Source organism: Scyliorhinus canicula, chromosome 7 (genome assembly GCF_902713615.1).
Source record: "Scyliorhinus canicula chromosome 7, sScyCan1.1, whole genome shotgun sequence".
Classification (NCBI taxonomy): Eukaryota; Metazoa; Chordata; class Chondrichthyes; order Carcharhiniformes; family Scyliorhinidae; genus Scyliorhinus; species Scyliorhinus canicula.
Genome location: NC_052152.1, coordinates 185,779,964 through 185,803,501, shown reverse-complemented (window position 1 = coordinate 185,803,501; position 23,538 = coordinate 185,779,964). Strand labels below are relative to the sequence as shown.

The 23,538-nt window shown below is 44.1% G+C and overlaps 1 protein-coding gene across 2 annotated transcripts in view; it reads right to left on the bottom strand.

Annotated features, from left to right (window-relative positions):
* Positions 1-23,538, bottom strand: part of LOC119969615 (phosphatidate phosphatase LPIN2-like) — a 130,846-nt gene that overhangs the window by 27,310 nt on the left and 79,998 nt on the right. For both annotated transcript variants that reach the window (XM_038803484.1, XM_038803482.1), the window contains exons 7-11: positions 22,262-22,751; positions 14,028-14,127; positions 11,014-11,201; positions 7,764-7,857; positions 6,071-6,140 (exon numbers count right to left, since the gene is read on the bottom strand). In XM_038803484.1, the coding sequence (XP_038659412.1) occupies positions 6,071-6,140; positions 7,764-7,857; positions 11,014-11,201; positions 14,028-14,127; positions 22,262-22,751 (942 nt within the window). The remainder of the gene's footprint in view (positions 1-6,070; positions 6,141-7,763; positions 7,858-11,013; positions 11,202-14,027; positions 14,128-22,261; positions 22,752-23,538) is intronic.

Sequence of the window (23,538 nt, the reverse complement as noted above, 5' to 3'; positions counted from 1 at the left end):
TGTCCCTTAATTGGAAAAGAAATAATTGGGTACTCTAAATTTATTTAAAAAAAGAAAAACCTTCATTGAACATCAGCTTACTGGACTGTACTCAAGTAAATTAATGTCTTTTCGATTTTTAAGTAACTCGCAATTTGTAACTTATTTCCCTTTCTTTCTCTGCCTTTCTATCATGTATGCTTGAGTGTGTGAATGTACTTTGAGATCCATCCCTCAGTTTTGCATGTGTTAATAAATCCCGTGGGGGGGGGGGGTTCATTCAAGAGATGTGGGCATCGTTGGCTAGGCCAGCATTTATTGTTCATCCTTAATTTCCCTCGAGAAGGTGGTGATGAGTTTTCTGCTTGAACCACTGCAGTCCATCTGGTGTAGGTACATTTACAGTGCTCCAAGGGAGGGAGTTCCAGGATTTTGACCCTGTGACAGTGAAAGGATGCCGATATATTTCCAAGTCAGGATGGTGTGTGGTTAGGAGGGGAACTTTCAGGTGATGGTGTTCTAATGTATCTGCTGTCCTTCTAGGTGGTGCTGATCATTGGTTTGCAAGGTACTGTCCAAGGAGTCTTCATGAGTTTCTGAAGTGCATCTTGTCATGGTACCCAGAGCTGCCACTGTGCTGGAATTTCGGTACTTAACGTTTATGATTCTATGTGCGTCGGTGGTAGTGGGAGTGAATGTTTGTGGATGAGGCAGAAATTAAGCAGGCAGCTTTGTCCAGGATGACGTTGATCTTCTTGGGTGTTGTTGGAGCTGCACTCACCCAAGCAAGCGGAGAGTATTCCCATCACACTTCTGACTGGTGACTTGTAGGTGGTGGACAGGCTTTGGTGAGACAGGAGGCATGTTACTCTCCACGGGATTCCTAGCTTTAAAGAATTTGCTGTGGGGTTATTTTTAACATTGGACCTAGGTTTGGGAAACACACCACAGCCCATTGACAAGGGAACAGATACTAAGGGGGAAAAAAGTTCAATTAGAAATGAAAACCATCGCTGACACAGGCGGAAGACGGGAACAATAATAATTCAATCCATCTAAAATGTGAAAACTACCGCTACTTACTATTTAAGAGCACAACTGTATCCATGTTCTAGAAATTGTCCAAAGTGCCAGTTAAAGTGGCTCAAGAATTGCATCTGAAGTCAAAAGTTTATTAAAATGGCCAAAGACGTCCGGTGGCGTTTGAGTGCGGGTCGGCCGCATCGAGAGGAGCTCCCACCAGTGGCCACTATTTGCGGCGCTTTCGGGCGTTTCCCCACTTCTCTCTCCTCCTCCCCCCCCCCCCGATTGTTGGCGGCCTTTGGGGCCGTCCCGGGAGTCAAGCAGAGCCGGCTTGAAAACCGGCGAGGAACCCCGCGTGTGTGTTGGGCGACTGGAACGGAGGCGCCGGGCCCAGCGGTCGGAGCAGCGGGGGCGGACGACGAGGCGGCAGGCCCAAAGCCAGGGCGTGATGTAGTGGAGATGTTCCACATCGGGTGGCTCCCGCCTAGAATGTTTTAAGATTGAAGTCCGGTCCTAGGGGAATTCTTGAGAAATACAAAAAAAGAGAAAGAAGTTTTCGCTGAGTACTTCGCTGAGAGGTTGACGGAGCTGATAGGGGAAGGGTGAGAAGCCCTCCCGGTATGAGCTGGACTGAGCTCATCAGTCATTAAGGCTGAAGCCAAAAGTGAATGAGACGCCAAGAGCAGTAATTATCTGCTTCCATAAGTACTACATGAAGGAGGTGGTGGTAAGCTGGGCGAAGCAGAAGCATGAGGTGCAGTGGGATGGTGCTAGAGTTTGGATTTACCAGGACTTGACGGTGGAGTTGGCAAAAAGACGAGCGGCAATTGGGCGAGTGAAGGCGGCACTGTACAAGAGGGTGCAATTTGGTATGGTATACCCAGCGAAGCTCAGGGTGACTTATAACGGCAAAGACTTTTATTTCGAGACAATGGAGGCGGCTGAGGCGTTCGTGAGGGCAGAAGGCTTGGGACAGATGTGAGGAGCGGAGCTGGAAGAGAGACTGTGGACTGTGATTGGGGAGCTAGAAAATGTATAAATGCTATAACTTTCTTTTCATTGATGTGTATTGTAATTTACTTCACTTCATATTGTCACAGAATTCAAGTTATTGGTTGGGTTGATTGGCATTCTGTGTTGCAACGGTTATATCTTATTTTAGGGAATTGTATGGGTTGGATTGTTGTTTTTGTTTGTTTCTCTGGGACTGGGTGGGAGGGGAGGGAGGGGGGGAGCCACCTGTGCTAGCTAACCAAATTCGGCTAGTGAACGGAGGTGAGGTGAGAGGAGGGCTGCGGACATTGGAGCCTGGTTAGCATGTTTTGATGGGGTGAGAGACCCCCAGTTAGGATAGTCACTTGGAACGTGAGGGGGTTAGGAGGTCCGGTCAAGAGGTCAAGGGTGCTTGCGCATCTTAAAAGTTTGAAAGCCGATGTAGCAATGCTGCAGGAGACTCACTTGTGGGTGAAGGACCAGGTGAGACTTATAAAAGGGCTGGGTTAGTCAAGTGTTTCACTCTGGATTTGACAGAAGGGCTCGAGGCGTAGCGGCAATGGTCAGCAAAAGAATATGTTTCCAGATGGAGAATGTGGTGGCAGATAAGGGGGGTATTCAAGGATAAGCTGGCACCCCAGATGGTGCGGATATTTGAGAAGGCGACAGGGAAGGGGATATTGCGACAAACTTTGGGGCAGACATCGATTTCCCTGTTGCTAAAAAAAGATAAGATCCGACGGAGTGTGGGTCATGTGGACGCAAAAGTATTGGCGAAGGTACTGGCAAGTAGGCTGGAGGAGTGCCTCCCGAAGGTGATAGGTGAAGACCATACAGGGTTCGTGAGAGGGAGGCAGCTCTTTTCAAACGTTAGAAGGGTATTGAACGTGGTTATGGCACCGGCGGAGGGGAAGAAAACAGAGGTGGTTGTAGCATTGGACGCCGAGAAGACGTTTGACCAGGTAGAATGGGGGTACTTGATGGCAGTTCTGGAGCAGTTTGGGATTGGACCAAGATTTGTGAACTGGGTAAAGCTACTATATATGGAGCCGAGGGCGAGTGTCCGCACAAACAACATCAGCTCGAGATACTTTTCTCTCCACCGTGGGAGTAGGCAGGGATATCCTATGTCCCCCTTGCTGTTTGCACTCGCGCTTGACCATTGGCCATCGCATTAAGACGTTCGGGGGTATGGATAGGAATAGTGCGGGGGGGGGGGGGGGCGGGGGGGGAATAGAGCATAGGGTGTCCTTATATGCCAATGACTTGCTGTTATATGTGTCGGAACTGAGTGTGTCGATAGGGGGGAAATTGGAGCTGCTTTGGATGTTTGGGTCTTTCTCAGGGTACAAACTAAATCTAGACAAGAGTGAGTATTTTGTGGTGTCTCGGCCGGGGGTGGGGGGGCTGCCATTCCGTAGGGCAGGGACTCACTTTAGGTACCTGGGGGTGAAGGTTGCCCGGGAGTTGGGGTGGGGGGGGGGTGCACTGCAGGTACAACATTTCTAGTTCGGTGGGGAGAGTGAAAGCTGATGTGGCAAGGTGGGAAGGTCACCTTCTGTCACTGGCGGATCGAGTACAGGCGGTTAAAATGAACGTGTTGCTGCGATTTCTGTTTATTTTCCAATGCCTGCCGATTTTCCTGCCAACGGCTTTTTTCAGAGAGATTGAGGGAATTATTACTTTGTTCATATGGGGAGGGAGGGTGGCCAAAGTTAGAAAGGTGCTGCTAGAGGGGAAGGCAGGCAAGGCGTTTGGGTCTTCCGAACCTGATGCCTTACTGTTGGACAGCAAATGTGGAGAAGGTGCAGAGCTGGGTCAGAGGGGTTGATTCCCAGTGGGTCAGAATGGAGGAGAGTTTGTGCAGGGGGTCGGGATTGAAAGCACTAGCAACAGCGCCGCTCCCGATGGCCCCGGGGAAATACTCAGGGAGTCCGGTAATAATAGCTTCATTGAGAATTTGGAGGCTGTTTCACCAACATGTTCGGGTTGGGGGCAGGGTCAAGGGAAATGCCGATTCGGGGGAAACACAGATTTGAGCCAGGAAAGTGGGATGGAAATTTTCAGAAATGGGAGAAGGGGATTAAGACACTAAAATAATTGTTTCTTAGGGGTCGGTTTGCAGGATTGAAGGAGTTGGAAGCGAAGTATGGGCTGGAGCAGGGAGAAATGTTTAGATACATGGAAGTTTGAGATTTTGCCAGAAAGGAGATACAGAGTTTCCCGGTGGAGCCGCCCTCCACATTGCTGGAGGAGGTGCTGACGACAGGGACTGGAGAGGAGCTATTTTGGAAGAGGAGAAGCACCACTGCAAGGGATCAAAGCAAAGTGGGAGGAAGAGTTGGGAGAGGATATTGAGGAGGGGTTCTAGTGCGAGGTGCTCCAGAGAGTGAATGCCTCCACCTCATGTGCGAGGTTGGGGCTGATACAGCTGAAGGTGGTATACAGAGCACACCTCATGAGGGTGAGGATGAGCCAATTCTTTGAAGGAGTAAATGTGTGTGAACGTTGCAGGAGGAGGGCCCCGCTAATCACACTCATATGTTTTGGTCCTGTCCAAAGCTGGAGGATTGCTGGAAGGAGGTTTTTAGGGTAATTTCTAAAGCGGTGCACGTGAAACTGGACCCGGGCCCTCGGGAGGTCATATTCGGGGTGTCGGACCAGCCAGGGCTGGAAACGGGTGCGGAGGCAGATGTTGTAGCCTTCGCCTCGTTGATCGCCCGAAGGCAGATCCTGATGGGTTGGAGAGCAACCTCTCCACCCTGGTGTGGCGGGGGGACCTGTTGGAATTCTTGACTCTTGAGGAGGTTAAGTTTGAACTGAGGGGAAGGATGGAGGGGTTCTACAATTCATGAGCATTATTCATTATGCACTTTCAAGAACTGGATAACATCGAACATTAGTTGGGGGGGGGGGGGGGGTGTATTAATGGTGACTATGAGTGATCCCTAATTCCTTTTTGTCATTTGTTTATGTGAACATGCGAGCTAATGTTTGGGGTTTGGTGGGAAGATGAGATAGTTGTTATTGATATGGGGATTGACATATTTGTTACTGATTTTGTTTTATTGTTGGTGGGTGTAAATTTGGGAGAAGATGTGAAAAAGGAGAATAAACTTTTTTTTTAAAATGGCCATCAAATACCAGACAGCCCTGCTGTTCAGCCTGTTAGGGGCCAGTCTACACCTGAAACAGAAACCTGTGCTCACCACAGATGCTGCCCAAGATGCTCAGCATTTTCTGCTCGTTTCTAAATTTCCATCATTTGCAGTTCCTGGTTTAGAGTATTGAAACAGGTTTACATTCGAAGGGTGAAGCAGTAAAGAAAGCTAGCTCAGACAATTGTTTATCTTCTGCCTTGTGGTTTAGCACAGTGGGCTAAGACAGCTGGCTTATAATGCAGAACAAGACCAGCCGCGGGTTCAATTCCCGTCCAGCCTCCCCGAACAGGCGCCGGAATGTGGCAACGAGGGGCTTTTCACAGTAACTTCATTGAAGCCTACTTGTGACAATAAGCGGTGATTATTCTTGTAATGGTATGAGTTGTCCCTTTGCTGTAAGAGTAATTGCATCACAAGATGCATTAAAGAGCCATGTAGAATTGATCAATTGTTTCACCATTGAGGCGCAGAGTGGGATAAATCCTAGGATTGATCTCGGAATATGTTGAATCAGCTGATCTCAGCCAATATAACAAAAACGGCACAACAAGGGAAGAACGAAGAAAGGAAAAATCAGCTAAGGTTCCTGATCACTACCTAGTGGCCATTGTTGGCATTGCAGAGATGAAGCCTAGATGAGGGAAAAGACAATAGCACATGCCATAATCAAATTACCTGCCAATCTTCGTTATCTAAACTCATAGATGGATCAACTCAGAAGGATGTTGTAAAGCGCAGCTGGCACAGAACTAACTATATTTTAGTATTGGTTGTCTTCTTCAGGTGTAGACAGGGGAGAAATAATTATTTAACATGGGAGGCAATTCTGAGAAATTAGAACCATTTGGTATAAAATCGAGCAATGGTTATTGGAAAATACACAAATCACCTTGCTGAAGCAGAACAAAATGTACCTTCGGTAAGTTCTTCTGAAAGGCTTGAATGCAGAGAATCATGGGGGCAGCAACTGCCCAGTTGTAATATCTGCAAAAAACAAAAATGTCCAGAGTTTTTAATACCAGTATAAATAAATTAATGGGGTGGCACAGTGGTTAGCACTTGTGCCTACCACCAGAGACTCGGGTTCGATTTCGACTTCCGTTGACTGTGTGGAGTTTGCACATTGTCCCAGTGTCTGCATGGGTTCCCTCCACATGCTCCGGTTTCATTCCTCAGTCCAAAGATGTGGTTTGATGGATTGGCCATGCTAAATTGCCCCTAAGTGAAGTTAAGAGGATACGGTCAGGGATTGGCCGAGGTAGGGTGCTCTTTCAGAGGATCGGTACAGACCTGATGGGCCAAATGGCCTCCTTCTGCACTCAAGGAATTCTTTTTTTTTTTAATTTAGAGTTCCCAATTCATTTTTTTCCAATTAAGGGGCAATTTAGCGTGGCCAATCCACCTAACCTGCACATCTTTTGGGTTATGGCAGCGAAACCCACGCAACACGGGGAGAATGTGCAAACTCCACACGGACAGTAACCCAGAGACAGGATCGAACTTGGGACCTCGGCGCCGTGAGGCAGCAGTGCTAACCTCTGCGCCACCGTGCTGCCCCCACTCTCGGGATTCTAAATCTACCTTAAAATATTTAGTACTCCAACCTCCAGTTGTAGCAATTTAATGACCACTTTTACCAAGTTAACAAAATGGCTACTTATGTTCCTGATGAACAAGGACACATTTTGCTTTCTGTCTACTTCAATATTAATTTGTAGTGTGAAATATTTTTAATCACCTTAATCAAAAAATGTCCTATGTAAAACAAGTCCTTCTCTCCTCCCACAGTTTACCCATTCCACTGAGAGCTGGGATTCTATATGCCGGTTGACACACATGCTACAGGTAATGGGGCATTTGTTTAATTACATTAATGTTTTTCTCACATCAAGACTTGGAATTGGAAACGTGGGGATAGAGTGCATGTACTGGAGGCAGAAAACCAACATCCTCCAACAGGAAAAACAGTTTGCCATTTTGAATGATTTACATTACCAAATACCACTTTAGTGAATTATAGATTTTTTTGTGGTGACAATTTTGAAATTAGATGGCCAGCACCTCAATCGAGTCTCCTGATTATTGTGCCCAGTGTTCCGAATGCTATATGGAACAATGAGTGGTCATAGGATTGCTGACTTCCACCCTGTTACCCAGAATTAATCCAAAATCCATATAAAGCTTTACAATTAAATAAATGAAGTGGACTAAAATTAAGAATCAATTAGATAAATTAAAAATAGGAAGTGAACAAATCAGGATGAAACAAAGATAATTACGGTATTGAAAATCGGACATTCAAAAAATCAGAATGGCTGTACTACTAAAACAAACGTCAGGAAACACTGGTCAATTACAACACATTCTCAGTAACTGACTGGGTGTGTAATGTCAACATTTTGTTTTCTTTTAGATTTTCAGAAATTGCAGAGGTTTTATGTTGATTTTATCAATATCAAATCAGAATAAGTACGATGTGCTTTATATTTAAAAACTGGCATATTTTCATATTATTGAGAATTCAACCATTTTTTAAAAACAAATTTACGCAGCTATATAATAACCTGCAGTATAACAGTGTGTTTTGCTACGGAGTTTTGAACTTACTTTTTATTGATTCCAATGACTAAATTTGGATCATCAATAATCCCAGGATTTTCAACCAGGTCCTGGTACGTGACCATGTGCTGTACAAATTTTCCTGTGGTACAATTAATAAACAACCATTTTAAGAGTTTCTATTGAGAATGGCCATCATGCCTGCAACGAATACAGCACGGACTTCTTTAATTCAACAAAAACACCAAACTAAATGGTCATTCAGAACTTCAACTGATCAGCAAATGCACACACACGCAACAAAATCACTTAATGCATCAGCACCAAAGGAAAATAACCCATCCCGATTCATTCTTTCGGTGATGCTTGTTTATTTATTGTTGCTCTCCTGCTGGTGAACATGTTGATAGCATAACAGTACATTTTCTCATGATCAAATTTCAATTCCATTTACATGATCCCGAATACTCTGTCGGAACACTTATAGCTCAAAATCAGAATGGTGTGGGGCTTGGAGGGGAACTTTTTTTTAAATGTTTTTTATTGAGTTTTCATATTTTATATTCAACAAATTACAAATTATTAGAGAAAAAAAGACACGCAAAAATTAAGATGTATATTTAGAGGTAAGCATCCTCATAATAACAACTGTGGCCGCCCCCTTTAGCCGGCATACATATTTTACATTCCCCAATATGGCCGAGGCACATGTCTATAGGCATTTATTTACAGTTTGGTTTTGGGCCTTAGCTAGCCATCAAACCCCCATAACGAACCCGTATCTCCCCCCCTTTCCCCCCCCCCCCCCCCCCCCCCCCCCCCCCCCCCACCCCGGCTACCTTCCCCGATTCCCGTCCATTTTCCCCTGATTCTTGGCCACCCGACTACTCTTCCTCTTGTTCGTTGGCCACAAACAGGTCCCGGAACAATTGCATGAATGGCTCCCACGTTCTGTGGAAGCCGTCGTCTGACCCTCGGATGGCGAATTTGATTTTCTCCCTTTGGAGAGATTCCGAGAGGTCGGACAGCCAGTCTGCAGCTCTGGGCGGTGCTGCTGACCGCCAGCCAAACAGGATTCTACGGCGGACGATCAGGGCGGCAAAGGCAAGGGCGTCCGCCCTCCTCCCCAGGAATAGATCTGGCTGGTCTGAAACCCCGAAGACCGCCACTATCGGGCATGGCTCCACCCTCACCCCCACCATTTTGGACATAGCCTCGAAGAAGGCTGTCCAGTACTCCACAAGTCTGGGGCAAGACCAGAACATGTGGGCGTGGTTGGCCGGGCCTCTTTGGCGCCGTTCACATCTGTCCTCCACCTCCGGGGAGAACCTACTCATACGTTTCTTGTTAAGTGGGCTCTATGTACCACTTTTAGCTGCGTCAGGCTGAGCCTTGCGCACTTGGAGGGGAACTTTAAGGGTGATGAATCGTAGAATCCTTACAGTGCAGGAGGCCGCTACTCAACCAATCGAGTCTGGACTCGATTGCACGATTGAAAGAGCACCCTATATTTTTTATAAATAATTTTATTAAAGTTTGCATTTTTACACTATACGAAATGGATGAAAGTTATAATTTACAATTCACAGGTTATTCCTTTGGGCACCCGCCCCTCCGCTCTTCCCCCCCCCCCCTCCCTTTTTCTGCTGTCTCTGGGTCCTATGATAGGCCATTCCCTTCACTGTAGATGATTTGTTTTGGCGTTTGTCTTACTCTTATAGCTTTGTGAGGGGCCCTCTGGTCCGCGCGTCGGTCACTCCCTGGGCTCCCCTTTGGCGTTTTCTTGGGTTTCTTCTCTCCCCCCCCCTCCCCCGCCACCTCCTTCTTGTCTGTTTGTGGCCCTGGTGGTTCCCATGCGTCCCCCTAACCCCCCTCCCTGTTCTATCCATTGTGGGTTTCAAACAGGTCTTGGAACAGGCTGATGAATGACCTCCACAATTTGTGGAAGCCATTGGCTAACCCTCGGATGGTGTATTTAATCTTCTCCAGATGGAGAAATTCCGACAGGTCTGCCAGCCAGTCTGCAGCTGTGTGTTATGCTGCCGATCGCCAGCTGAACACGATTCTCCAGCGGACGATTAGGGAAGCAAATGCATGAATGTTGGCCCTTTTCCCCATATGAAGTTCCGGCTGGTCTGATATCCCAAAGGCTGCCATTCTTCGGGGTATCAGACCACCAAAGCGTGGTCTCTTCGGTGAGACCACTCCACCCTTACCCCCACAATGTTGGATTTCGCGTCGTAGAAGCCTGTCCAAAACCCAACAAGTTTGGGCAGGCCCAGAACATTTGGGCGTGGTTGGCCGGGCCCCCCTGGCACCATTCACATTTGTCCTCCACCTCTGGGAAGAACCTGCTCACTCGGGTTCTTGTCAGGTGTGCTCTGTGCACCACTTTTAGCTGCATGAGGCTTTAGCCTTGGCGCAGGAGGTACTGGAGCTGGCCCTGTTCAGTGCTTCGCTCGAAGTTTATTAATTCGTTTGCAGAATGTGGGCATTGCTGGTTCGTCCAACATTTATTGCCCATCCCTGCTTGCCCTTCAGAAGGTGGTGATGAATTGTCTTCTTGAACTGCTGCAGTCCTTGAGCGGTAGATACACCCGCTGTGCTATTAGGGAGTGAGTTCTAGGATGCTGCCCCAGCGACAATGAAGGAACGCGATACATTTCCAAGTCAGGATGGTGAATGACTTGAAGGGGAACATCCAGGAGGTGGGTTTCCCAGGTATCTGCTGCTCTTGTCTTTCTAGATGCTAGTGACATGGGTTTGGAAGGTTTTGTCTAAGGATCCTTGGTGAATTTTGTAGATTGGCACAAGTCCTCAGATGGTAGTACAGCTGACTTTGCAGGGTTGACTGGGCTGGATGTGCTGTTGCCATTTCTATTGGTTAGGTCAATGTCAGTGGTGCCCAGATTTACCCTTCTTCACCTTTCCTGTTTTGGTGTAAAACTGGCAGAACTATTCAATGGTATAGATTTAAAATGCGTGTTGGATAGTCCCCAGCACAGCCCCATTGTCTGTGGGAAGTTGCACTTCTGGACAATTGTTGCATAAGGCCATAACCTGGGAACTTCCGCATCTTTGGGGGGGTACTCAAATCCAACTCAGGAGCAGGAAGCTACAAGCCTAAGTTGGCTAAACACAGTACAATGAATATATAAGTACCAACATGCCGAAGAATCAGCAAAAAACAATTCTTAAATGAAAAACAGAAAACAATATTGAGTGAACAATAGAGAGGCAGAACTCTCATCATACCCAAATGAGCAATCTTAAGCCTTTGTACTGCAGGTCACTTTACCTTGGGAAATCTCATTGTTATCACTGAGACCACCACAGAGAGAGAGATTTACATCTGGTAGTTCGCTAGCTGAATCAGATAAATATTCTGTGCCACTATCTGCACCTGCACTTCCTACTGATTGCGGAGATTGTGACTCTGAATGTGTACCAGGTTCATTCAACTGCTTAGAACCCGAATCCTGTTCACTGAAAAGGAAGCAGCAACATTTAAATCCAGCAGACAAAATAATTAAAAACTAAAGGTTATTCTGATGAAATGACAAATTACACATCAATCAGCAAATTCAATTAGAAACCATCACATGATAATACTTGGATTATAAGGATTTAATTTTATACATTCTATACTGGTGGCATCAACATCATCAAAAGCCTAAAGATGAGCTACCATAGAGCAGTAATCTCAAGATCACTCCCTGCGTCCCGTGTTAGCAGACATAAGAACAGGAAGACTGAGTAGTTCAACACCTGGTTAGAAAAATGGAGTGGGAGAGAAGATTTGGGAGTCATTGGAACCGATTCTGGGGCAGGTGGGACCTGTACACGAAGGACAGGTTACACCTTGACAAGACTGGGACTGATGTTCTCACGAGGAGGTCTGCAAGTGCTATTGGGGAGGGTTTAGACGAGAGTGTCAGTGGGATGGGAATGAAAAGGAAATTCAGAGTGGAGAGGAGAAAAACCGGTAGAGAATTATTAACTGATAAGGAGGACAGAACATAAGAACTAGGAGCAGGAGTCGGCAATTCAAGCCTATTCCACCATTCAATACGATCATGGCGAATCTCATCTCAGCCTCACCACTACCTTCCCGCCCACTCCGCATAGCCCTTCATCCCGCTACTACTGAAAAATGTATCTATCTCCTCAATTTTGTGAAGTGTTCCAGCGCCCACTGCACTCTGGGGTAGAGAATTCCAGATTCACGACCCTTTGAGTGAAGTAATTTCTCCTCATTTCGGTTTTAAATCTGCCACCCTTTAGCTTAAAACTATGGCCTCTCGTTCTAGAATGTCCAAGGGAAACATCCGCTTTATGTCTACTCTGTCAATCCCATTGAGCATCTTATATACTTCAATCAGATTTCTCATTCTTCTAAACTTCAGCGTGATTTGGCCTAAATTACTCAATCTCTCTTCATAAGACAATTTCATTATCCCTAGAATCAATCTAGTGAACCTTCTCTAAGCCGCCTCTAATACATTTACGTCTTTCCTTAAGTAAGGGGACCAAAAGTGTGCATTGTACATCAGATGCAGTCTCACCAATGCCCTATACGGTTGCAGCAACACTTCTCTACTGTTGTACTCTATTCTATTACCAATGAATGCCAAAATTCCATTTGCCTTCCTCACTACCCGCTACTAACTTTCTGCAATTCATGCACAAGGACACCCAGGTTCCTCTGCATTCTGAATTTTCTCTCTGTTTAGATAAGTTATTTTTATATTTTTCTGACCAAAATGGATAACCTCACACTTATGTACCTTAAATTCCATCTGCCAAGTTTTGGCCCACTCACCCAACCTATCCATATCCATTTGTAAAGTTATTTCCTCATTGCATCTTGCTTTCTCCCTATTTTAGTGTCAACTGCAAATTTGGCTATAGGACATTCTATCCCTGTATCCAGGTCATTAACATAGATTGTAAAGAGTTGAGTTCCGACGACAGAACCCTGCGGCACACCACAAGTTAGAACTTGCCAACCAGAAAAAGACCCATTTATCCCCACTCTCTGCTTTTTGTTAGTTAGCCAACCCTCTATCCAAGCTAATATATTACCCCGTTGAGATCTTACCTTGTCTGTTAACTTGTGCAGCACCTATCAAGTACCTTCCAGATGTCCAGATACACTAACATCTGCAGGACCCCCATTATCCACTTTGCTAGTTACATCTTCGAAGAACTCTAGCAAATTAATCAACACGATTTACTCTTCATAGAACCATGCTGACTCTTGATGGATTGCGCTTTGACTTTCCAAATGTCCTGTTCCTACTTCCTTAATAATGGATTCCAACAATTTCCCAATGGCAGACATGAAACTAACTGGTCTCTAGTTTCCTACTGACTACCTTGCTCCCTTTTTTAACAGTGACCTTAACATCAGCGTTTTTCCAATCCACTGGAACCTTTACAGAATGGAGGAAATTTTGGTATATCATAACCAATGCCTCCACTATCTCTGCTGCCACTTCCTTGAAGAACCTAAAAAATCAAGGTTAATAGAATACTTGGAGAGTTGGATAGAAGTAGAGTAGGCAATAGCAAGTCATTAGATACGGTCAGAGTAGGCATGAAGTAAAAAAAGCCTAGATCAGGGTTAATGTGAATGCATGGAGTGTGTTTAATAAGATTGGCAAACTATAGGCACAGTTGGACAAATGGAATTATGATATTATTGCCATAACAGGGACCTGGCTCAAAGGAGGACAGGACTGAGCCTTAAAATATAATTGGGTGCAAGGTGTTTAGGAGAGACAGGAAAGGAATAAAAAGGGGGGGGGGGGGTTATTGATTAAAGGTAGCATTACAGTACTAGAGACAGAGCATGCTCCAGATGGATTAAGGACGGAATCTCTCTGGTTAGAGATGAAGCATGGAAAAGGTGCAATAATATTGATCGGTGTAATTTATCGACCACCAACTAATGGAAGGGAATGTCAAGATACATTCCCTTGAAGGAGAAGGGTAGGATAAATAAATCCAGTGTCCTGGATAATGAGAGAAATAGAGGTGCTGATGAAGAGGAATAAGTGGGCGTATGACAGATGTCAGGCAGAAAATACAATGGACAAGTCAGGTTGAATATAGAAAGAGCAGAGGGGAAGCTAAAAATCTAATTTAAAAAAAGCAAGGAGAGAGCATGAAGAGAGACTGGCAGCTAGCATAAAAGGATTTTTTTCCTACACTTTATGGTTAGAAGCAAAGGACTAAATTAATACACTATCATCATCAGTCTGCTGAATCCTTTCACTAACTCCCTTTTCTCTATTTTGATTACAATACCTCTTTGGGAAATACAGAGCCGCAATATTAGGATCCAACTTTTGCAGATCATCCAAATAAATATCACAAGGACCCAGATGTTGGCTTCTTTTAGGTCCACCTATTCCAGAAGGTTAAAAAATGCAATATTAGTTTCACTTATATTATTTACATTTGCCTTTTAAAAAAATATATAAACAGACATCGGAACTGAAATATGACTATTGCAATCCATCTTAGTATCTACCATGTACTTGCTTGAAAATGTTATACTTGCCAGTTTAGAATAAGGTGTTAATATTGAAATTGTATAATAGTCATTACTCAAGTCTGAATATGGTTGCCTACTTTACCTGCTTTTATACACATGTATAAATTTACTAGTTTACGGATGAATAAATCATATCAATTCAAAACATTATTTGGCCCAAAATCCCCATTTTAAAGTCATAAGGAAAAGGATCTACCAAACATTTGTTTGAGTGTCATCAATCTGTTTCACGTGATAGCATTTTAATTCCAACCGAACCGTTTGAGCGCAGGTTCGCTGAACTGCTTCAACATTAAGTTACAACTATGGTCATACAGAAGTAGTGCAGGGAAAAAAATGAAAAGTGAACAAACAAGAATTTTAGAAAAACCTCTGATGGGAGGCACGTCTGTCAGCCGCAGACTTTCATCCACATTTTGATTCGGACAAGGAAAGTAAGTGAGCTGATACAATCAGGATCTCTGAAGCGTGTTTTGTAGCGATATATCGGAGGTGGTAAGAAAAAGGCTAAGACCACGAATGACGTCAGCATAGTGGCTCAGAGATTTACTGGTCAAAGCAACTATGCAAGTATATCCAATATCAACCCTCAGTTTTGGGTTGCAAGTTGACAAGAGAAATTGAAAGGCATGGACAAGACACAAAGAACAGGGAATATGCCTGAAAAGGCATATACAAAGATCAACATATATAGTAAGAAAACAATTGGCAAACTCTCATGCTTCTCTTACTTCCTAAAATAAGCCAGGGCATAATGTATTACAACACTTTTTGTGAACAATATATGTTTCCCCCCCCCCCCCCCCCCCCACAACTTTGCAATAGCGTAACCTGAAAATCTTCTTGAATATATAAAATGACACTCGGCCAGGACAAGCTCAAAATTAAAATGAGTGACAATAACTTGCTGTATTTAACTATAGTGCAGTTTTTGTTGCGAATATCTAGCACATGGTCTATGTTAATATTTTAGTTGTAATGTTCATTTCTGGGAAAATCGTTGTTAAGGGAAACTAACTAAAATGCTGGTATTTAGAGATTGCCAGAAATCAGGTCAGTAGGTTACCTCTGTTTATTTAATAAAGTCAAAATAGAAGCAATGGAGCGATAAAACAGCATGTGGGCTTATCTAGCTGGAGAACTGGAGACCTGATGCCTGCACTTGTTGCAAAGGTGTGTAGTCCAGAGAGGGGTTTTGTTTTAGGAGTTGGAATTAAATTAATTAAAAAGTATTCTGTGAATGCTGAAAGACTACAGAGATAGGTGACACGCAAGAACGTTCTCAGGTTTCAATTGGTGTGTTTGTTGCTGGGAGAGGGGATGGTTACAATTTGGAGCTCATACGATTTTCAGGTCACAGAGAAGCCATCAAATGCAGTTAGGGCTCTGGAAAAGTCCTGGGAGCAGAGACAGTGGCAGAAAGTAGTTGGTTCCGTGATGAAGAGGGTTAGGGATCAAACGCATCCTGGGAGCCATTTACAGCTCTGTACAGCTAGGAGACTGAAGTTCGGAGAACTTAATGGAAGTACCAGCTTAGTGAAGCTCGCTGACTGCAAGAGAGCTGGAACTGTGCAGGTATTTAGAGGTGGGAGTGGAGCTTTGTGAATCCTGTGCACCACTGTCTCTGGAGTAGAGACTGCACTATCAAGGGATGATCAGTTATTGAGGCTAAGTTAGGGGGGCTTGAGAGAACTCAAAAGGCTAAATGTTCATAAGCGAAGTGTTGAAATCCCTCGTGAGGGAGTCAGTTTTGACAAGGTCACATGACTCAGGTGATCACTGACACCTGAGTGGGTTGCTGAGAAATCTGTGGGATCTATCTTGGTCGCATCTGTTATTTGATATGCATTATAATGTATATGACCACAGTTTGCCTCTTAGTTCAGATTTATCTGAAGTTAATTCTGAATGTTGGAATACAAGATAGATATTACAGATTGTCTTACTTTTCTGACTTTGTACAGTAAAGTTTATTTTAGTTTATTACTGTGGAATCTTTGAGGTTCTATTCCCAAGTGGGCAACCCAACCTTTGTCTAGTTTAAAATAAAAATTACTTGTCACTAACCAGATCATAACAAATATTTACATAACACTGCGAGACAATGTATTTATCTATGAGCAAAGTACGCTTCTAATTAGTAGAAGTAATTTATTTTTAAAATGTACATTTCAATCGGTCTACTGATAAAAGGAGTTTACTGCCACCTTTCCAAGCCATATGCCATCCTGACTTGGAATTATACAGCCACACCTTCACTGTCACTGGGTCAAAATCCTGGAACTTCCTTCCTAACTTTGTGGGTGTACCCGCACCAGACGGATTGTGGTGGTTCAAAAAAGCGAAACATCACCACCTTCAAGGGCAATGAGGAATGGGCAAAAAAATCCCATGAAATGGAAAAATCCATAGGTGGTTCCAGGCAGGGCAGTTGTAAATCAAGGAATTAGGGTCAGGTTGTCTAGTTGCACTTGTCCAATACAAAATGGCACACAGCACAAGGATATTTAAAACAGGGGGAAAGATCAACTGACAAATAAACTTACAAATCTGCAGCACTCTTCACATTTAGAACGATATCTCCGGGTACTCAGGATGAACAAAAAGAGTGGATTTTGAGCAGGAGGAAGAAAAGGGAGCTGAACGACTGTCCAAGAGAGAGGTTGAACAAAGGGATAACAAAGTGGAGATGCTGAGAATAGGGACTTCCTCAGGGCATGTGCATGATGGCTGAAAGGGTAGCTGTTTAGTGGTGGAGAGTAGATAGCAAATTATACAATATAAAGCTACTATTGAGTAACAACACAAGAGAACATACCAAATAAAAGCTTTTTGAATTTATGGATGCACACGGGACTCTCAAAAAGATTTATAATAACATTTAACAGTGAAATATCCCAAGGTGCCTCATGTACGGGCAGACTCGAGTAAGAGTAATTGGGAGGAGTAGGCTATGGTAGATGACTCGAACCACATTTTATATGGTGCCAAATGCAAGATGGAATATAACACTAACATTCCATATCAGTACCTGACCATCATTTTATTCTTCTTTACAGCAATACAAAAGTGGCAGCTTAGTACATCAACTTTACAGCCACTGAGTCTCTGAGTTATTTATTTCTACTTATGCACAGATTCTACAGAAGCCATTATATTTTAACAGCCCTCTTCAGGAGAACACATCTAATAAATTGGTTTGTAAATAGCGACATCAAAAGGTTAGCAACCAAGCAATCATTGCAATCATGCCTACAAAGACCCACAAAGTACAATGAAAAGCACCATAGGAGATTCTTGTCTGGCAAAGAAAATTACCATTTTATTATGATAGAGCATGTTCCACAATTGGGAGATTTTAATGATAATCTAAAGTCTGGCATGAATGTTGGATATTCACAGTCTTCTAAATCTTAATTCTGTTCCAACACATTGAACATTTTTCTAAATGTAATATTCAACGCAATATGCATTTTCAATTTATTTTGGAATTCAGTCATTGCAACTTTGAACCTGATTTTAGAGATGGATATGATCACGCATTTTGTGCAACTTTATGATAGGAAGTAGAGATAAGTCCTTAGTCCTCCTGATATAAATCCATGTAATAACAGCCGCTTCCTTCTAACTGTAGCTGAAATCAGATCAGCAAATTATTTGGAACTTTTAATATTAAGGTTAAGTGACTGGTTTACATTCTTTCTTTTTTTTTTAAAAATAAATTTATAGTACCCAATTCATTTTTTCCAATTAAGGGCAATTTAGCATGACCAATCCACCTAGCCTGCACATCTTTGGGTTGTGGGGGCGATATCCACGCAAACACAGGGAGAATGTGCAAACTCCACACAGAGAGTGACCCAGAGCCGGGATCGAACCTGGGACGTTGGCGCCCTGAGGCAGCAGTGCTAACCACTGAGCCCCATGCTGCCCCACATTCTCCTTCCTTTAAAGATTATCCTGCATCTGTACTTTATTTGACAGGCACATAACATTCCAACATCCTGACAACTAACAGCTAATTAACTGATCCCTGAATGCTGTGCCCAGTAGCACCATGAAATTAAAGTCTGTACTAAACTCAAAAAGTTATTCTTTCAAAATTGCAACCTTTATAGCTTATACAGTACTTTGAATGCAAGAGGATTTATAGTAGTTAAGGATAAAATCACTAGTTTGAACAATGACGACACAGCAGTGATTTTAGAATATGCAACATACTCGGTTTTCCATCTACCCCTTGGATCCATTTCTCCTGCCCCTCTCTTGAATGTGCCAGCATGTGGGAATTAAAAAACCTTTGTTGGATAAAAGCTAGCAGCAGCCTCCGGTAATTTGATCAATCATCGTGCATCAGTCTGAACAGTGAGAGTTTTAGGCTGTTTGATTGTTGAGTGCTTTATACATTTTCCCAATGTTATTTTCACTAAATGTCCTGATACTTTACAGCAAGGGTTGATGGATAATGGTTAGAAGTGGGAATCTTCTTCCCACGTCCAAGCTGAAACCACCTCATTCAGCTTTTTTGCAGCTCTCAATATACAGACTTACCCCACTGCCATTTTTGTGTTCCTACTGTTAATTGTTCTTACTGACGGTGGGATAACTGCAGAGTTCAAAGTTATATTATAAAAATCAGGTCAATCTTCCCATCCAGTTGATGCCCACTGTCCCCGCTGCTGTTCGCACTAGCAATCGAACCGTTAGCAATCGCGCTCAGGGCAGCAAAAATTTGGAGGGGGATCCGAAGGGGAGGCAGAGAGCACAGAGTCTCACTCTATGCAGATGACCTGCTCCTCTACATCTCTGACCCACAGAGTAGCATGGACGGAATCATTGCACTCCTGAAAGAGTTTGGAGCCTTCTCGGGCTACAAACTCAAGGGGGGGGCAGCACTAAAGGGGCTGCCGTTCAAACAAGCCCGACACAAATTCCGCTACCTGGGGATACAAATAGCCCATGACTGGAAAGGGATCCACAAATGGAGCCTCACCAGTCTGACGGAGGAAGTAAAGGACCTGCAAAGATGGAACACACTCCCACTCTCCCTCGCGGGGAGAGTCCAGACGATCAAAATGAACGTACTGCCCAGGTTCCTCTTCCTGTTTAGATCTATTCCGATCTACATCCCCAAGGCCTTTTTCAAAGCGCTGGACAAACTAATCATGGTGTTCGTATGGGGGGGGGGTAAAAATGCTAGGATCCCAAAGAAGGTCCTACAAAAAACAAAATCCAGGGGGGGGGAGGGGGGGGGGGGGGGGGGGGGGCTAGCCCTCCCAAACCTACAATTCTACCACTGGGCAGCAACAGCCGAGCGAGTAAGGGGATGGATCCAGGAGCCAGAGGCAGAGTGGGTGCGTGCGGAGGAGGCCTCGTGCATGGGGACCTCCCTCCGGGCCCTCGCCACGGCAGCACTCCCATCCCCACCCTAAAAACACTCCAGCAGCCCAGTGGTGACAGCCACCCTCCAATCCTGGAACCAACTGCGGCAGCAATTTGGCCTGACCAAAATGTCGGACAAGGCTCCCATCTGCAACAACCATAGGTTCACACCAGCACTGACTGACGCCACCTTCAAAAGGTGGAGGCAGGATGGAGGGACACTGACAGTCAGGGACCTATACACGGACGGCAGGATCGCAACACTGGACGAACTGACAGAGAAATTTCGGCTAGCCAGGGGTAACGGGCTACGGTAACTGCAGCTCAAAAACTTCTTACGAAAGGAGACAAGGACGTACCCACAACCGCCACGACAGACACTACTGGAAGACCTACTGGATGCAAGTATCCTAGATAAAGGGAACTGTAGCGACATGTATGACCGACTGGGAGAAAGGGCCGACACCGTACTGGACGCAACAAGAAAGAAATGGGAGGATGACCTGGGGATTGAGATAGGGTGGGGACTCTGGAGCGAAGCACTGCATAGGGTCAACTCCACCTCCACGTGCGCAAGGCTCAGCCTGACGCAGCTAAAAGTGGTACATAGATCCCACTTAACAAGAAACCGTATGAGTAGGTTCTTCCCGGAGGTGGAGGACAGATGTGAACGGTGCCAAAGAGGCCCAGCCAACCACGCCCACATGTTCTGGTCTTGCCCCAGACTCGTGGAGTACTGGACAGCCTTCTTCGAGGCTATGTCCAAAGTGGTGGGGGTGAGGGTGGAGCCATGCCCGAAAGTGGCGGTCTTCGGGGTTTCAGACCAGCCAGATCTATTCCTGGGGAGGAGGGCAGACGCCTTTGCCTCCCTGATCGCCCGCCGTAGAATCCTGTTTGGCTGGCGGTCAGCAGCACCACCCAGAGCTGCAGACTGGCTGTCCGACCTCTTGGAATCTCTCCAAATGGAGAAAATCAAATTCGCCATCCGAGGGTCAGACGACGGCTTCCGCAGAATGTGGGAGCCATTCATGCAATTGTTCCGGGACCTGTTTGTGGCCAACGAACAAGAGGAAGAATAGTCGGGTGGCCAAGAATCGGGGGAAGGTAGCCGGGGGGGGGGGGGGGGGGGGGGGGGGGGGGGGGGGCTGCTGCTACGGTTCGTTATGGGGGTTTGTTCTCAAGGTTTTATGCTTATTTCTTTTTCTTGTTAATTTATTGTTTTTGTATTGGAGGGGAGGGGTTACTGTTTTTCTCTGTTGTGATAAAATTTGTTGTTGAAAACTTGAATAAAAATTATTCCAAAAAAAAGGGAAGGACAAAGCCGCAAGCGACAGTCTGATGGCAAGCTAAGGCCCAAAACCAAATTGTAAATAAATGCCTATAAACATGTGCCTCGGCCATATTGGGGAATGTAAAATATGTATGCCGGTTAAAGGGGGAGGCCACAGTTGTTATTATGAAGATGCTTGCCTGTCAATATACGTGTTAGGTTTTTGCGTGTTTTTTGTTCTAATAATTTGTAATTGTTGGATATAAAATATGAAAACTCAATAAAAAACATTTCCAGAAAAAAATCTTCCCATCCAGTTTATAAACTCTCCTTGCTTACTTCAGCAAATGTACTCACATTCTGTGATAAAGATTTTCATGTAAAAAGGAGAATGTTTTTTCCAAAAAATATGTCAGCTACAAAAAATACAGTTTTCCCACAAGATCAGATCCATAGTGAAAATTAAGGATGCGAGAGCTTTTTGCCAAAATTCCAAAACTTAGAACAGTATGACATGATATCCTCCTCCGATGAAGCTATTCATACCTCATCCAGATCTTATATATTGGCCAACATAGGTTAAAGCCCTGAACGCTGACAAAGTTAGAGGAACGGTCAGGTCTCGCCAACAATTGAACTCTAGTCTCCATTTTCGAGCTTGCAAAGAAGATATATTCCAAAACAGGGGCATTTGTTTTGTTTACCACAAGATCAAATATCCAAATTTCACATTTTTAAATCCTCCAGCGCTACAATCTCCAAGAACTTTATGTTCCTTGATTCTGATTGCTTGAGAATCCCCACTCGTGGGTCCTGCTATTGGTTGCTGTGCCTTCAGCCACCTCAACCCTAGTTTCTGGAATTCCTCCCCATAATCTCACTGGCTCTCTCTCCACCTTTAAGACTATCTCTTTGACCAAAGTTATAGTCAACCTCCCAATACCTACTTCCTCGACTCTACACCAAATTTTAATAATCCTATGGGAAATGTTTCTACATATAGGCTCTGTTTAAATGCAAGTTGCTGCTATTAAAAGATGTTGAAAAACGACGCACTCATACCAGGTTATTGATGAATTTGCATAAAATTAGGCCAAGTAACATATTTTTTGTTTTAATTTATTGCAGTAGTTAATTACATCAAAACCTAGTAACAATATCAAAACTCTGAATGCAAAATAGCTTTAAATATATTTTCCCAAAAATAAATATGAATTACATTAATATGCTTTTGGCATGGAGTGTTAAGTAAACTGTATTATTTGTAGAAAACCGTTCATTTCTTTAAAAAAAAGAACACCCATAACTCAAAAAATTTATGTTTGCGTTTACCTTTCTTTTTATCCATTTCGTCTGTTTTTGCACTGGCATCTTGGTTTAACATCTGCTGGGCCTGACTATTACTGCTTTCTAAAGTGGCTGGGCTTTCCGGTTCAAGCTGAGAAATGGATTGAAACGTTTCAAGACCTTGAGCTTCTGATGGACACATTTCAGTAGTTTCTGAAAGTGATGTTTGGGTTGTAATATCTGACGGTAAACTCTCTGTCATAATTTCTGTGTCCTCCAATGACCAAGAAGGGGCTTGTAGAAAAGCTGGCTCTGCTGCAGACAGAGCAGTCTGTTCCATGGGTGTTTCAAGCAATGCAGGACTTCTTTGAGTTCGAGGCTGAGGTTTGAAAACGGTTATAATATTGTTAACTTCAGAGGAATCACAAGCAGCTACTTCTGCTGCACTGTTGTCCATGATGACTCGAAAATGTGTATGTTCAGAAGGCGTGATGGTAGCTACTCTTGGTGGCTCAGACTTTTCCATTTTACTGACCTGTAAGATGAAAGTGATTTTTTTTTTAAGTAGACAAGGAGCTGCGATTGGCACATATTTCACCATAAACACATTGAAATAGATGTTAACTTTTAACATAGAAAATTGGAGCAGGAGTAGGTCATTCAGCCCTTCAAGCCTGCTCCACCATTCAATATCATGGTTGATCCTGCCATATCCCCATGCTCCTTGACACCTTTAGAGTCTAGTAATCGATTTATTTCCTAAATATATTCAGTGACTTGGCCTCCACAGCCTTCTGGTGTAGAGGATTCCACAGGTTCACCAACCTCGAGTGAAGACGTTCCGCTTCATCTCAGTCCTCAATGGCCTTCTCTGTATCCTGAGACTGTGATACCTTGTTCTAGACATCCTTGCTCCTGTACTCAAGTCCTCTTGCAATGAAGGCCAACATGCCATTTGCCTTCCTAACTGTGCATGCTTGCTTCCAGTGACTGGTGTACGAGAACACCCAGGTCCCTTTCTACGTTAACTTTTCCTAATTTCTCACCATTTTAATAATACTCTGCCATTTTGTTTCTCCGTCCAAAGTGGATAACTTCACATTTATCCACATTATGCTGAAGGGGTCATGTATTTTGCCCAATCACTCAACTTGTCTATTCACTCAACTTGTATAAATTACCTTGAAGCCTCTTTACATTTTCCTCACCATTCCCACCAAGTTTTGTACCATCAGCAAACTTGAAAGTATTACACTTGGTTCCCTCATCCAAATCATTGATATATATTGTGAATAGGTGGGAGGGGTGGGGCAAGTACTGAT